Genomic DNA, 15,442 nt, shown 5'->3' on the forward strand with positions numbered 1-15,442 from the left:
TGAAGGAGACAGAACCTGAGTCTGATTCTTCAGCTGTTCAAAGTTTCAAAGTACTATAGGTCATGAATATTAAATGCTACAACAAGTTTACTGGGAGGAAATCCAAATTCATTTGTAAGTAATAGTCAGACCTCCACTTTCAATAATGCTAGGAAATACTGTGATCAGAATCTGAGTATCTCGCTATATCAGGATTCTCACAAAGTCAAGTGTAAGACAAATGAAGGGAAAGAAAATCATAAGAAACTGGTACCACTCCTGAAGCAGAGTGGCACAGACGTTGACTGAAGAAAATCAGAAAGAGCAAATATATCACATATATTCATGCAGCACAACTGATATTGTTAGGGGGAAAAGGATGTCCTAAAGCTAATTCCATACAGGCTTTGTGAACTCCACCCCCACCCCAGGCCAAAGCCAAAGACACTGGGAACTCCAAATCCCATCACCACCAAAGGGAAGGTGGCTGGGACCTGAGGGTGGGGTTAAGCAGCCAGGTTGGTATAAAGGCAGACACGTGGGCTTTGGAGGGGTTCCCCCATTTTGGCTCTCCGCCAGCTCGCAGCATCAGGCAGGGTCTGAGAGTGCCTTTGGGTTTCCAGGTCAGCGGATCGGGTAGGACGCATGAAAGACTTTATTTCCCTATTTTCTCCCTGAGTTGTACATTTTCCTTATTTCCTTTTCCCTTGTAAATAAACCTTTTATTAACCTTTTGTGTATGCCTGTAGTGGAGTATTAATAAGTCCCTTGTAAGCGCGCAGGTGAGGACCCACAGCCAGGCAACCCGTTCAATATCGGGGCTGCCCTATAACAATATGAGGGTCACAACCTAATCTAGAACGAAAAGGAACAAAGCCATAAATAAGATGCTGCCAATGCCTCTCCAGCAACCACTCAAAAAAGCATATGTGAATTCCATGTACAAATACCTCCAGGCTATGTAACTTGCTTTTCATGCACCTTCTATACACAGGAATAGAAATACACGAAATAGAAATACACACGAAATAGAAATACAGAAGCACTACATGTAATATCGCCCATGTCCTGACAGTGAGGAACCAAAAACCTTCAACATAAGATACATTCCACCCTTGGAAACCATTCTCAAGGTAAACCATCATGGAGGCACCCTCCCTCAGCTTTCAGGGAATGACTAAGAACAAAGTCTCCCCATCTGGCAAGATGGAGATGGTTAACCCATCCCCAGTAAAATACCAAAGACCAGCAGAAGTGAAAGCACATTTAAAGAACATATATCATGTCCCAACATTGTTGGAAGCACATTATTTCTTAAAAGACCCATACATTATTGTACACTTGCTGACCCAATCTTCCTTTCCTGACAAACATTTTCCTCTATAATCTCATGCACTCCATTAATCAAAAAATTCAGGAGACCACTAAAAAGTCCAAGAGCATTTATCTGGAATCAAAGAACTACAAATCGGGGCAGCACAATTTCAGACAGAGACTCAAAACATGCCCCAAGGAAGGACAAACGTCAAAGACTTTTTATAGAGACAAAAGAAAATTGAAGTTAATCAGATAATGGTCAAGTGAAGAAGGCACAAGGTAAAACTACATAAAACTTCACTTTATCAATGGTTTCAAACATAATGTTCCTACTACTGTTGGTTTTCTTGAACTGTTGGTGATTTGGTCCAGTCAAAGGGTCTGGCCCAGCTCAAATAAGACAGATAAAGGAGTTTCTCTGCAGTGGCTTTTCTGGCTCCATTTTAAAATGGTTCCTGTTGGTTGGAAAGCAGACTAATCCAGCCCCCATGGAAAACATTATAGAAATTTCTAAAAATATTAGAAATGAATCTACTGTATGATCCAACAATTCCACCCAGGTCCCTGATGAATGCAAAAATACTAATTCAAAGAGATATATGTGCTCCTACATTCACTGCAGCACTATTTCCAAGCTATGGAAACAACCTAAGTGCCCAAAGAGAATTGAGTGTTAGGAAGTTGTGGAATATATATACGATGATGGAATCAGTTATCAAATAAGATAAACAGGGGCCTCCCAGGTGGCACAAGGGGTTAAGGTGCAGCACTGTGTTGCTGTCCATAGCATACAATGTTGTAAACTGTCAGGAAGCTAAAGAAATCATTCTCTGTGCCTCTGGGTTCTTCTTGGCCTGGGTGAGTAATCTTGGGCTGGGTGAGCATCAAACAGGTTAGGAAAAGACAAACAATTTAATAACATACATACGGAGAATTTGCACAGCTGTACATTCTAAAGAGTAGATCAGGAATGTTTATCCCATGGGTGGGGGAGGGGAGAGAGAGAGAGAGGAAGAGAGAGAGACTGCACATTACTCTATGAGTAAAAATGAGATTCTTAGAAAGGAAGAACATGGTTATTGATAAAAACCTCAAACTGCATGAGAACCCCCCACACACACACCTACATTCTTCTAGGTCTTACAAAGGTAAGCAATGACTGCTTTGATTAGGAAAAGAGCAGAAGCTTAGGACAGATTGATCTCTTCTTAGATTAGGGACTGGTGAAGGAATTTACCTTCAGTGCCCTTGCTCTTCTCAAGCAAAACAATCTTCATTCTTCAGTAAGTGATATTAATAAATCTCTCTTGTCTCCAAGGTGACAAGAGAACTACTCTGGTTTGGCCTGAAGACCCCAAAAGGGTCACTTTTGGAAGAACTGATCCCACAAAAAAGTGTTACCACAATTTAAAAAAAAAATACTATGAAAAAAGAAAATGATTCCACCTACATCAGCTTTCCACAACTGTATGCATCTGCTCAATGGTGCCCAGTAACTTCTCATGAGCTTCCTTCCTTCTGTGAAATGTTCCTGATATCCTCTCCAATTATAAATGCCGATACCCAAACTATCTTTGAGAACCCTGCTCAAGTGCATCTGCTTCAAAAGGCACTTTGATTCTCTTGCCTGAAAGTAACTTTCCTTCCAATGCACTGTCCCCAGTGTCACTGCCTGCCTTACAGCCTTTGCCCCATCCTAGCTTGATTTTCAGTCCACATTAAATGTATTCTTCTCAACTTCCCACTACTCCGAAATGTCCTAAAGAGTAGAGTTTTGTCAATTCCCACATCGGCAAATACAGTGCTTTGCACAGAGAAAATTTTTGAAATGATCACTTTGGAATAGATCACTGTTCCAAGTACTAGCACTCTCAGGCAACCATTAGGTAAGTTTGCAAAGAGTAGTCCCAAATTTCAATTGCTTAACTTGAACCTATACTGCAACTAGAATACAGAATCCTCTTAAATCAGCTAAGCAAGGAAGCCAACCTGCAGGAATAAAATACTTTATTAATCTTTGACTTTGAATTGTAAAATATTTGTGAACCTCAATTTTATTTATCTGGTTAACAGTGTTGGCAGCTGTTCAAAGTTTCAAAGTACTATAGGTCATGAATATTAAATGCTACAACAAGTTTACTGGGAGGAAATCCAAATTCATTTGTAAGTGCATGACAAATAGTCAGACCTCCACTTTCAATAATGCTAGGAAATACTGTGATCAGAATCTGAGTATCTCGCTATATCTGGATTCTCACAAAGTCAAGTGTAAGGCAAATGATGGGAAAGAAAATCATAAGAAACTGGTACCACTCCTGAAGCAGAGTGGCACAGATGTTGACTGAAGAAAACCAGAAAGCGCAAATATATCACATACATTTATGCAGCACAATTGATATGAGGGTCACAACCTAATCTAGAACGAAAAGGAACAAAGCCATAAATAAGATGCTGCCAATGCCTCTCCAGCAGCTACTCAAATAAAAAAGTATATGTGCGGGCCTCCCCGGTGGCACAGCGGTTGAGCGCTGGGCTGCGAGGCTGCCTGCAGCCTCTGCAGTGCTGGTTAGATCCCCAGCCGGCCGCCGGATAAGGGTCCCACATGGTGTGCAGACCTCTCCTGCTGCCCGCTACTCCCCTCAGCAGTGTACTTCGTCAGTCTGCCTGCTCTGCTCTCCCCTCTGGCTCTGGTGAATTCTCTCACCCTCCAGTGCTTCTGACTGTACCCAGTGCTTGTATAGATAAAATAAATAAATCATAAAAAAAAAATAGCATATGTGAATTCCATGTATAAATACCTCCAGGCTATGTGTGACTTGCTTTCCATGCACCTTCTATACACAGGAATCACACGAAATAGAAATACAGAAGCACTACATGAAATATTGCCCGTATCCTGACAGTGAGGAACCAAAACCCTTCAACATAAGATAATTCCACCCTTGGAAACCATTCTCAAGGTAAACCACGGAAATGGTTGAGAAACAGTGGGGCAGTTGTTATTGTGTGTCTGATCACCATATTCTAAGGTACAACTGTTAACAGTGTAATCCTTATACAAAATGGGAGGCCCAGATTCCCTGCCCCACCCAAGGAACAGTGCAGCGGAGTGGTAGGAGAAGCTGGAAAAGGCTGAGAGGACTTGGGAGAAGAGGAAAGCAAAGACCTGGAGGAGGCACAGCGAACAGAGACATGTGAGGAAGTCACACTTGCTTCTTGGCCTTGGACTTGTACACAGAAACTTGGAGGATGTGGAAGGAGACACTTAAAAGAGATGTGGGTGAGAGACCCGTGGGAAGGCTGACAATGGTAGCCTTTGTATTGACTTGTATTTTATTTTGCTTTTTTCTTCTAGATATGACTGGTCCCTTCTAACCTCTTTACTATGGGTCCCCACCAGAAGGTGCCTTAGGCTTCTGGCAAGCTTTCAGGCCTCAGTGGCCCTGCTTTTGGCCATCCCCACTGGGACAGGCATATACCCACCAGGAGATGGATAATTTTGCTGTTTCACTTGGAAACTATAGCCTTTCTCTTTTCTCTACTGTGCACTAATTCTATTAAAGGTCTTTTTTGAGTATGTCTTGTCTTATGTGGCAAAACCTATTTAGAGCATGAAAGGTTTGGGGGTCTTGGGGCATCTCTATTCCTGCCTGCTAACAGAACCAAGCTTACCTAACAGCCAAGATAATGGTAAAAATTCATTCATCTTAAAAAAATGCCATTATTCAGGGTCTCGTTGGTGGCGCAGCGGTTGAGCGGTGGGCTGTGAAGCTGTCTGCAGCTTCTGCAGAGCCAGTTCGATCCCGGGGCGGCTGGCAAGGGTCCCACATGGTGCGCAGACCTCTCCTGCCATGCCCGCTGCTCCCCTCAGCAGTGTATTTTGTCAGTCTGCCTGTTCTGTTCCCAGCTCTGTCTCCGGTGAATTCTCTCACCCTCCCGCACTTCTGACTGTACCCAGTGCTTGTATAAAATAAATAAATAAATAAAAAAATCTAAAAAAAAAAAAAAAAAATTCTAAAGATACTGACAGTAAAAAAAAAAAAAGAAAGCCATCAATGCACATCCTGCTTAGTTTTAAAATTAAAAAGTTATTCCTAGACAGAAAAGACTTGTTTTTCTAAAGTAGCAATGCCTTCCTTTACTTATAGTTTCTTTATTTTCCTTACCTGAAATAGAACTACAAAATTTAATTTTAAGAAAAGGAGACTGTCCAGATAATGCATTTCTTGGAAGTAATTACATTAAAACAAAGGTAGTCATCTTTAGAGAAACTCTTAAAAATCAAACTAAAAGCACTTCATTTTTCCTAATTATCTTATGCTATTATTAGAGTTGCTACTCTGAATTTGACTTCTTTTTAAAAATTTTTCCACCTGTGATTGAATGAGTGATTATGAGCCTAATAAAGGGGGTGGGGTAGAGAGATGTTTCCACATTAAAACAGTTAACAGATGTTAAATAAGCACAGAAAATGGCCAGGAGGCCAGCAATGACTGATGTTGGGTAAGTAAGAAAAATGTTGCTTTTACTGATTTTATTACCCATGTACCTCCTGGGGTCATGGGAGACTTGTAAAAAGTTTTGTGGGCAGATAAAAGTCTAGCATTTATTTGCAAGCCTAGTTTAAGTGTATGTCAAAGGTTCCCTTTGCCCTTACTTTTGGACCACATAAAACTAAGTGAAAGTCATATATGGAAGGCTAAAATAATCATTGGGTAAAAGGTCAAAAAACCTATTTTCAACATTTTTCTGACATGACCTTCTTTCTTCCAATTCCACCTTCCAGGCCTCACTAACTAGGAATGACTTCCTCCTTGTAGAAAGGAACAGTGTAGGATTTCACTTTAATTTTTCAGGCACATTGTTTTAAAGGGTAAAACGTAAACAAGTGTGAATCCAATTTACTAAGTACCTACTATGTGCCAAATAGTGCACTAGATGACAAAGATATTGGGGGAAATATGTTAAACAGAAACTGAAGATAAAACCTAGGAATACTTGTTAAGAAATTTAAACATAGATCTGAACATTTATTTTGCTCATGCACATATTTAACTTTTATATTTAGTGTTTTCTTAAAAATCTTCCAACTACCAGAAACCTATCGACAATATTATTTCAAATACTGAAACAATATAATTTTTATATCATATTCAACATTTTGCTCCATAAGTCATATTACTCTCTCACTAAGCATTTATTAAGTTGAATGTGTTAATATTTTTAGCAAATTCAGCAGATATAAACTATATGTTTTTGTCAAATACTACATATCTATTATGTGCCAGGTATTTACAAATTTCATACATTCATCAAAGAAAAATCTAGTTTTCCTATTTCCTTTGCAGAATTGCAAAAACCTTATACATAATATTGATGTGTCCATCATTTGCTTGAGTTTTAGAACAGAAGTAAAAAAATGGCAACCAAGAATTCTGGCTACATTGAGCCACCACGAGAATTTTGTCTGACTCAAAGAGGGTTGCTTATTTGTTTTTAAATTAGGAGAAGTATTAAAAAATAGATATCATAGAAAACTCTAGATTCCTTAGAAAATTCTTAAGCTTTACCAAATTATCACCTGTATCTTTCTATTGCAATTATGGGGGTGTGGCAGTAGGATACAACCCGTAGTTCACTCAAGTCCTTTAGGCCTGGTTCTGGTACATATTTGTGTTTGGGGTCAGGATCTGATGTGACTTACAGAAAAAATGCAGTCTTGCCCTGTACCTAATAATTTCCAGTTTTAAAATGTCTACCATTTTTAGGTTTTGAGTATCTGGTTTGTTCTCTAATTTGCATAATAGAGTTAAACATTTGTGCTCTGGAGTTTTCTGTTTATATATGTTATGTTGTGTAGGACAAGGAAGTTTATTTCATCTGGCAAACCATGATAACTATGATGCAGAGGTAATTGGTGAGATATTTAAGCTGATTATTCATTTAAGGTTAAAAAGGGCCTTCTGAAGTCTTTTAATCCACTTTCTTCAGAGCCTTCTCTAACTTTCCCCAGGCATAGAAATCTATATATTTTAAAGACAGAATATGGAATTTTCTATAACTTCCATATGTAAACTATGCCAGTGTTTATAAGGGTCACAGTCATGGGATTCTATATGAAAGTTGGTGCTTACATATGCCTGCTTCAGTTTGAGTTGCTTCCTAATTTATATGCTTTCCAACCACATATTTAAAAACTACCACAGGTTTATCTTTTGGCCTTCTTTTCTTAAGATAAAGATTATAATCTCTATCAATATTTTTTCTTTACCTTCAACTAACACGAATTAATTGCCTTTCAAACTCAGCACCCAGCTCATACTTACCACCCCACAGTTTCATATAATTGTCACAAAATTCCTAGGAGAGAACAGTTACCATCTCTTTTGTCAGGAAAAAGAACCAAGTCAATCAAATAGCCCAGGTTACTCGGTCAGTGCAAGTTAAGAGCCTATTCAACATTATTTTATTTTCTATCGTATCTACTTTGGTAGAATATGCCACCAAAAATGTGTCACTTTGGCACAAGAGTTAGAGTTGAAGACAAGAAAGAACCAGAAGATTCAGGAAAAACTCTTACCTCTCCATAACTGCCTAAAGTAATTTAGATAGGGAACCTGGCATAGAAAGCAAGCTATTGCCAGAGAAAACTTTTTATCTTAAAGCCTTACCATCCTGACTGCAAATATCTGCTCTTCTTATCCTGTGAGTTGCCCTACATCCTTCTGAAGTCCAAAATTCCTATTCTATTCCTTAACTCAGCATTGTATATAAGCTTTAATTGTCTAACTTAATCTTAAGTCTGACATCTTTAGCTTCCCATAGGTACACTTAGTTTCTTATTCTTTTTTTTCATTTTCCTTGTTGATGCCACATGTCAATGTACTTATTATACCAGCAAAAGAACCTAGAAGAAGGAAAAATTCCTCTCCCCCACATCCCCAGCCCAGTCATCTGACTTTACATCTGTTTATTCATCTTCACACCTTCACAATGTGGTAAAAAGATCACCAGACAGACACAAATATGTGTTCCAGTCCTAGCAAGCGAGTCTACCATTTCCTGGGTGACCTTCAACTCTGGTTCTCTACACCTCAGCTGAAAATAAGGGGACTAGCACAGATGGCCTCTCTGGTTCCTTACACATTTATAAAATCTGTTATCCCACTGTCCTCATTAAGCTCACTGGACCAAAACCTGAGAATGAAAGAAAGCTCTAAGTTGAGAAAGAACTATGGGTTTTGCTGCCACTCATTACAATCCTTGTCTGGCTCTGCAAGTGGTGTTTGCCAGAGAGTCTGGGCAAGTTTCCACTTGGAAACTTCTCAGGACATTGAACCTTCAAAATAACAAGTCCTTTCCCATATCATGGGGTACTTCACACTTTCTACCCTTAGGAGTTTCCTTTGCTACTGGCATTTCTCATTTTCCAAAGCAGCAGTTATGTAAGTAATAGTCCAGATAAAAATACATCATATTCAGTTAAATTTCATATAAACAAAGACTAGCTGTCTATAAGTGTCTCCCAAATATTATATAAAATGTATTTAAAATAAGGAGTTTTGTTGACAACTCTGTCCTTGAACATATGCTTAGAAAATTGAAAATTTCTCAGAACAGAACTTCATTAAAATCAAGACCTGAATTGACATATCAAAATAATTTCCTAACCATGAGAAAACAAAATGAAAATTCTATATAAGAATGCATAACATTTCACAGGCTTACAAAGCATGGTCTTGAAATGCCTAGTCTGAATTCTCAAATGTCACAACAACCATAGGATAAGGACCATGATTTATATTTATTCTTTTTGTGTTTCAAGTAAAAGAAAGATTCCTATTGCCGACAACATGGTTTGAAAAGAAAAAAGATTATTCTCCCCTAAGTCTCCTAGAAAGAATAATTAAAATTGATTTGACGTTAAGATTTGACTTTCAAACCATATGTTGTTTTCATACATCAAACTCTAATCAGATATTTCTTTAAAAGTTTCAGCCTATAGCTGAAATCACAAAAGAACTTCATCTAGCTCTAGACACTTGAGTTTTAGCAAAGATTATGTTCCCTGAAGAACAGAATCTCAGCAGTAATTACTCTCCCCACTAAGTGAAAAAAAAAAATCATTAAAAAAGGTTTTGTCTCTATTTCCCTCAAATTTTCCTTTAATTTCTTCTCAAGTTGATGTTAAGTAAAACTGAGAAGGGGCTAGAGATGGAAAGTAGTCAAAAACTAGAAAACTTGACCATTTTCTCAAGGTCACTATCAAACCATAATTCCTTACTTATATGTTCAAAAAGAAAGGAAAGCTGAGGGGTGTAAGTCTTGGCCAAGTTCAGTTTTTATACTTCAAGACAAGTCAACGCTGAGTTTACTGTGAAGGAAAAAGGATGGGGGACGAGCAGAAAGATCCACAAGACGTTCTTTGCCACCCAAAGTCTCCCTTTAACACTTAAGCAGAAAACCGCTCAGTGCTGTAAAAATATATGGGAACTGCAAACGCTTCTGTGACCTTCCAACAACATTGCATTTGAAATCTCTAAGGGAATCCAGAAGAATAAATATTAAGCCCTGAGGCAAAGGTCTTAATTGGCCTCAGGGCAAACCTATTATAAGTACCTTCTGTTTTGACTCTTCTATTCTTATCCACTACAACAAAGAAAAGGTGAATATGATTCATTGTTTAAGAATTTGAGTTCCCAGTGCACTGCAGAGAAGGGTTGCTTTCCAAAGTCAACTCAGGAAAAGCAGTATTAGTGAGCAGCAGAGGATTTCCCCTCGCTAGAGTGTAGCATCCAGCTCTATCATCTGCTGTGCTATTTTTATAAATATACATAATAGGCAATTTATTGGATGGGGGGAGAATTTGAATGCAAAGAAAGACTATAATGACTATAAACTAACAGGAAAGATGCATTTTCTTTACACGGCAAAATTGTTCTTCTATGACCTTTTAAGTCATGAAACTAAGTTAAGAAATCTGAGAAATAAAACAATATGCTACAGAAACCCGGGGTCGAAAGGAAAGGTCAGGAAGGACACTTCCACTTACCAAACATCAAAAAGTAACTTATTTTAAATTCTCTTTGAACAGGACAAAATTTGTTTTTTAAACGGTGAGTAAGGACCAAGCAAGGAGATTACTCAGTAATCCAATGCTGGAGCACCAACAATCACTTACTTTGTAAATGGTAGGCAAGATCTGTTTCATTTTCAGCCTGTGAAAGACAAAGACGTCATAAACTGCAGAAACTGCGAGAACAGTCACTCCTTGTTCCTTCCACAACATGCTGCATCCTGCACACAGTCCCGTCCCCAGGAACCAGCCCCAGGTCCTGGCTGAGTAGCCTCTTGTAGAACAGTGTTTAATGTAGCAGAGCAAGGAGAGGAGGAAGAAGAGACTGGCCCCAACATCAGCCCGTCCCACAATTCCTGCCACTGCCTCAGTGTGAATGGGGTGAGAGGCGAACATCAAGCCAGCCATGAAGGTCCAGTATCCGTCCCCAAGCAGTATCTTGGAGAAGCTGGTGAAGAGGCCAGTGACTGCCGCATGCAACAGGACATTGACAAGGTGGTAGCTCCAGGGATTCAGCCCTCCGATGGCGTGGTTCAGGCGAAAAGAAAGTGTGCAGAGTGGCCGGTAGGACTTGTGGCTGCCACTGTGGGTTAGAAGAGTCCCCCAAAAATCATTGTAGAAGATATGAGTCCATGGAGTTTCTGGGAGGAGGTCCTGATTAGTCTTGATAGCACGGCTATAAAACAAAATATTAAAAAAGAATCAAACGTAAAATACAGAAAGACAATAAAATAGATGACATTGCTAAGATGCTGCTCTCCTCAGAAGCTTCATGATGTGGCTTTAGGATGGGATTCCAGGTATACACTAGTAATGCAAATGAGCCTCAGAGAAGGTTTTACATATAGATTGAATTCAAATCCTCCTCTTAATGCTTACTAACACCACAATTAGGGTTGTAGTTATTTTCTTCAAAAGATTTCTTCCATGTTTAAATGCAAAACCTTTGAAGAATAAATGCAGAGTTTCCATCAGTTATTGAAGCCTTAATACAGCAGTTGGCAAATAACGGCACCAAAAATCATGTGCTCAACTAGCTGAAAATGCAGATTCCAGGTCACAGGTAGAAGTGAGGACTGATAATCTTGCATTTTAAAAAGCACAGTCCTGGGGGATAGTTATGCAAGAGATACTGAGGGGTAGCTTTCTACTAGACAAAAATTTTAGACAGAACATCCTTACCCTCAATCATGGTCTCATATATACAAAACACCTGGAGATCTTGTTAAAATGCTGGTTCTCATTCAGTAGACGTGGGAAGGAGATTCCATATTGCTAAAAACTCCCAGATAATGGTAACACTTCTGGTCCTTAGAGGACACTTTGAGTAGCAAGGGCTTTGAGAGCTGGAGGGGTGGAAAAGAATGGCACCATACCTATCCAAATATTTCCTTCCTGAAGAAAATCTATACTGTGAACAAGAAATGATGGCATAAAATAATGGCACATCATTAATAAAACATGTATATATATATATATATATATATATATATATTCCAATCCATATATATATATGGATTGGAATGCTAGAGGAAACAGTAAAATTAAAAGTCACTGTTCTATAAAAAGAGACTGAGTTAAGGGGGGTTAGAAGCTCACACTGTTATTTTCAGTGAGGTTAGCATTTTAAGATAAGTACATTACTTTGATTAAAAATAAAATTTAAAAATAGAGGGCCTCCCCTGGTGGCGCAGCAGTTGAGCACTGAGCTGCGAAGCTGCCCGGAGCCTCTGCAGCGTCAGTTCGATCCCTGGCCACTGGCGAGGGTCCCACATGGCGCTTGCAGACCTCTCCTGCCTCCTGCTGCTCCCCTCAGCAGTGTGTTTGGGTTTGCCTGTTCTGTTCCCCGCTCTGGCTCTGGTGAATTCTCTCACCCTCCCGAGCTTCTGACTGTACCCAGTGCTTGTATAATAAATAAATCTTTAAAAAAATTTAAAAATATATATCTGCCTCCCTCTTCATCTTAGTAAACATCAGCCTCTTCTCCCCTTGCTGAACTCTCAGAGGCCTTAGTGATATCTGCGGCAATCATTTATGGCATTTCATTGTCTCCTGCTTTTGAGAATTGATAGTTTTAGGCTTGCATGCCTGAATCATCCATTGATAAATGCATTGCTCATGCATATCTGGAATTAATTTATAATAGTTTCAAAGGCACAAAAGATAGAAATAGCAGCGTAGAGTTTTCATGGCCCACGATGTTTCCACTATGGTGGCCGTCTCAAAATAGGATCTACATACTCAGGATGTATGTGAAAAGATGCACAAACCTTGTACTTGAAAAGAAATTTAATTATCACATCAGAGCTAGATTTTAGAGATGTTTGCTCAGAATGAAGCTTTTAAAAATTTAAAAATCAATGTAAACACAATATTAAGAAATCAACAGTACTGGTATATGTGGACACAGTACACTTTTTGAAGTGGCATGTAAATGACTAAGTTTGGAGAATTTCCTGATCTGTGTCATTATACATTCCAGCAAAATAGTGGCACCTTGAGTCTTTTGCAACCCTACTGCATCTAGCTCTATAATTAGAGCACAAAAGATACCCATCCTGAGTTACACAGAGGAAATATGAATGAGAAACTGAAGGCACCTATTCTGTAACTAGAAATATCTTGCTTACTCTAATGCAGGGGGCTTTAAGGGAGTATAGACATTGGTGGATCAGAAGAACACAGGATGGGAGACTGGCCCTACAATCTTTACTACCAACACTTCCACCAGTTTTGCTTCCACTGTAAGGAGACTTGAACAAAGGAAATTTACATATGATTACCAAAGATCAAGGAGGGGAAATATTCCTGAGTCCCAGCTCTATAATCTGCTGAGTGTCTTCAAAAACAAGAAAATGTAACAGAGATGCAAACAGATTCAAAAACCCATTTAAGGCGACACAGTCATTGGAAGTAGCAGTTAGTATCCCAATTGGGATTAAATGATTTGGGCAAAGCTGGTTTTCAACTGCTTCTCTAATTTGCTTCCCAATTAACCTGTCTGAGCTTAGGTTTCTGTGATGATAATAGTTTTACCTTGGATGGAAATCATTTAACAAACCCTCGCAATTGTTCATTCATCTTCCATATGTACAGAAGCAATGAACACTGCCTTGCGAATAATACAAGACTGTTCCAGAGACCCAGTGCAAATGACATTTCAGCCTTGTTAGCTGCTATTGTTGTTCTACAAAGACTGAAGTATGAGCTACAAAAACTCCCTCATTAAAGTCGGTTTGACTCACAACATACAAAATTAACTGCTGTTGGGAGTTAGAATTAAAATAGATTGGCAGATAGCTGATGATTTCTACTCAGTGCTGAAAACCATGTTAGTTTTCCATATGATCAATAAAAAGACAGAAGGTCTGCTAAAATAATGTCTTAAAAAACAATGTGGCAGAGATAGTTTGCTGTTTTCCAATATCTATTTGACAGTTTTTCCATAGCCATAAACCTTCAGTTCTTCTCTGTGTACTTGGTTATCTGGGAAAGTGGCTGTATTTCCTTTTTTCCCTTGCTGCTCAATATAATCATGTGACTAATTTTTGGTCAGTGGAACACAAGCAAAATGCTATGTACTACTTTCAAAAAGTGTACTTAAAATGATAAAGCTTATTTGGAAACAACCCAAATGCCCAAAAATAGATGACTGGATCAAGAAGATGTGGTACATATATACCATGGAATATCACTCAGCATTCAAAAAAGATAAACACATGCAATTTGCAGCAACATGGATGGCGCTGGAAGGGATCATGCTCAGCGAAATAAGCCAAAAAGAAAAAGAAAAATACCGGATGGTCTCACTCATAGCAGGAATCTAGAAAACTTAAATAAGGGACCAGGAAAATGAATATAATAAAGTGAAAATCAAAATCAACAAAAAACTATGAACCAGAGACACTTTTAGGGGGGCAGGGGCGGGAGGGGAGGGATTGGGGTCAGAATGGGGGGGCTGCAATTGTATGGGGAATATAACAATAAAATTTATTTAAAAAAATAAATAAATAAAATGATAAAGCTTAGCATCTTCTCTTCTACCCCTACCTCCTTCCTACTGGAGCAAAGATGGAATAGGTGCTAGCATTCAAAAAGCTATCTTGGCCCATTCAGTGTGTTCTTAGGCATAAAAAAAAAATCACACCCACAAAGAGCTGAGTAGTAAAACTGAAGGAAATGAGTCCCTGTCACAGTATACCACACCAGCCCTGGGCTAACTACATCCCCATTTATGAACATGAGAAATAAATTGCTGTCTTGTTGAAACTGTGAAGGTTTGAGTGTTGGTGGCAGCTGAACCTAGTAATAAGTGAAATTCTTTGTTAACAGAAGACCTACTATATCACAGTGATTTGATTTTCCATTTGATTTTGATTTTTACAAGTCTCCGTGTATTGACTGTGTATTAAATAAATTTCCATATAAATTGGCTTTTAAAATATTAGAAACAGATGTTATTTTGGATTCATTAAATTAAAACACCCTGCTATGACATTCATCAAGAACCTAACCCAGAAGTAATTGCTTAAGACTTGATAGGTTATAATTAAAATTTAAAAGAAATATGAAAAACTGCCAAACAGTATTGTCAGAGAGAACTGATTTCAAACAATTCAGAATGAAAATCCAACTGGCCTCTACTAAACATTAACCTAGATATTGATGTAACTTTCTTTAAGTTAAAGGCAGAAACTCTCACATTATCAAAATCCGAGCAGTAGAAAGCTCAAAAGCAAAGCATTCTGGGACAAATCTTGCTAATAAAGTGAGGAACACTGGAAAGCATAATTTGTTTAGGACAACGCTTCCCTCTTTTGTGGCAGACCCATAAAGGATAGAGATCAGCTTCTCCAAACCCAATTCTCCCCATGCTATTAGCTCAGTTTACCAATTCTGAAAGGATTTTTGGAGGCGAAAAATAAATAAATCTGTTCAATGCTGCCAGAATTTCTTACATTTATAGCAATAAACCTACTAATCTGCAGCCACCAACAAGTTAAACTGTAAGTCTCACTGTCTCACTCTCACAAAGCCAAGGTTTCAAAACAAAGAATAAAACTAACAAAT

The 15,442-nt window shown here is 38.6% G+C and overlaps 1 protein-coding gene across 1 annotated transcript in view; it reads right to left on the reverse strand.

Moving 5' to 3' along the window:
• The window catches only part of TMTC2 (transmembrane O-mannosyltransferase targeting cadherins 2), a gene marked incomplete at both ends in the record, with an annotated part of 369,620 nt that overhangs the window by 204,962 nt on the left and 149,216 nt on the right, over nucleotides 1–15,442 (reverse strand). Inside the window, one exon of the mRNA XM_084254525.1 lies at nucleotides 10,478–11,048. Coding sequence (XP_084110651.1) covers nucleotides 10,478–11,048 — 571 coding nt within the window. The remainder of the gene's footprint in view (nucleotides 1–10,477; nucleotides 11,049–15,442) is intronic.

The sequence above is a fragment of the Talpa europaea genome (genome assembly GCF_964194135.1).
Source record: "Talpa europaea genome assembly, chromosome: 15".
Taxonomy (NCBI): domain Eukaryota; kingdom Metazoa; phylum Chordata; class Mammalia; order Eulipotyphla; family Talpidae; genus Talpa; species Talpa europaea.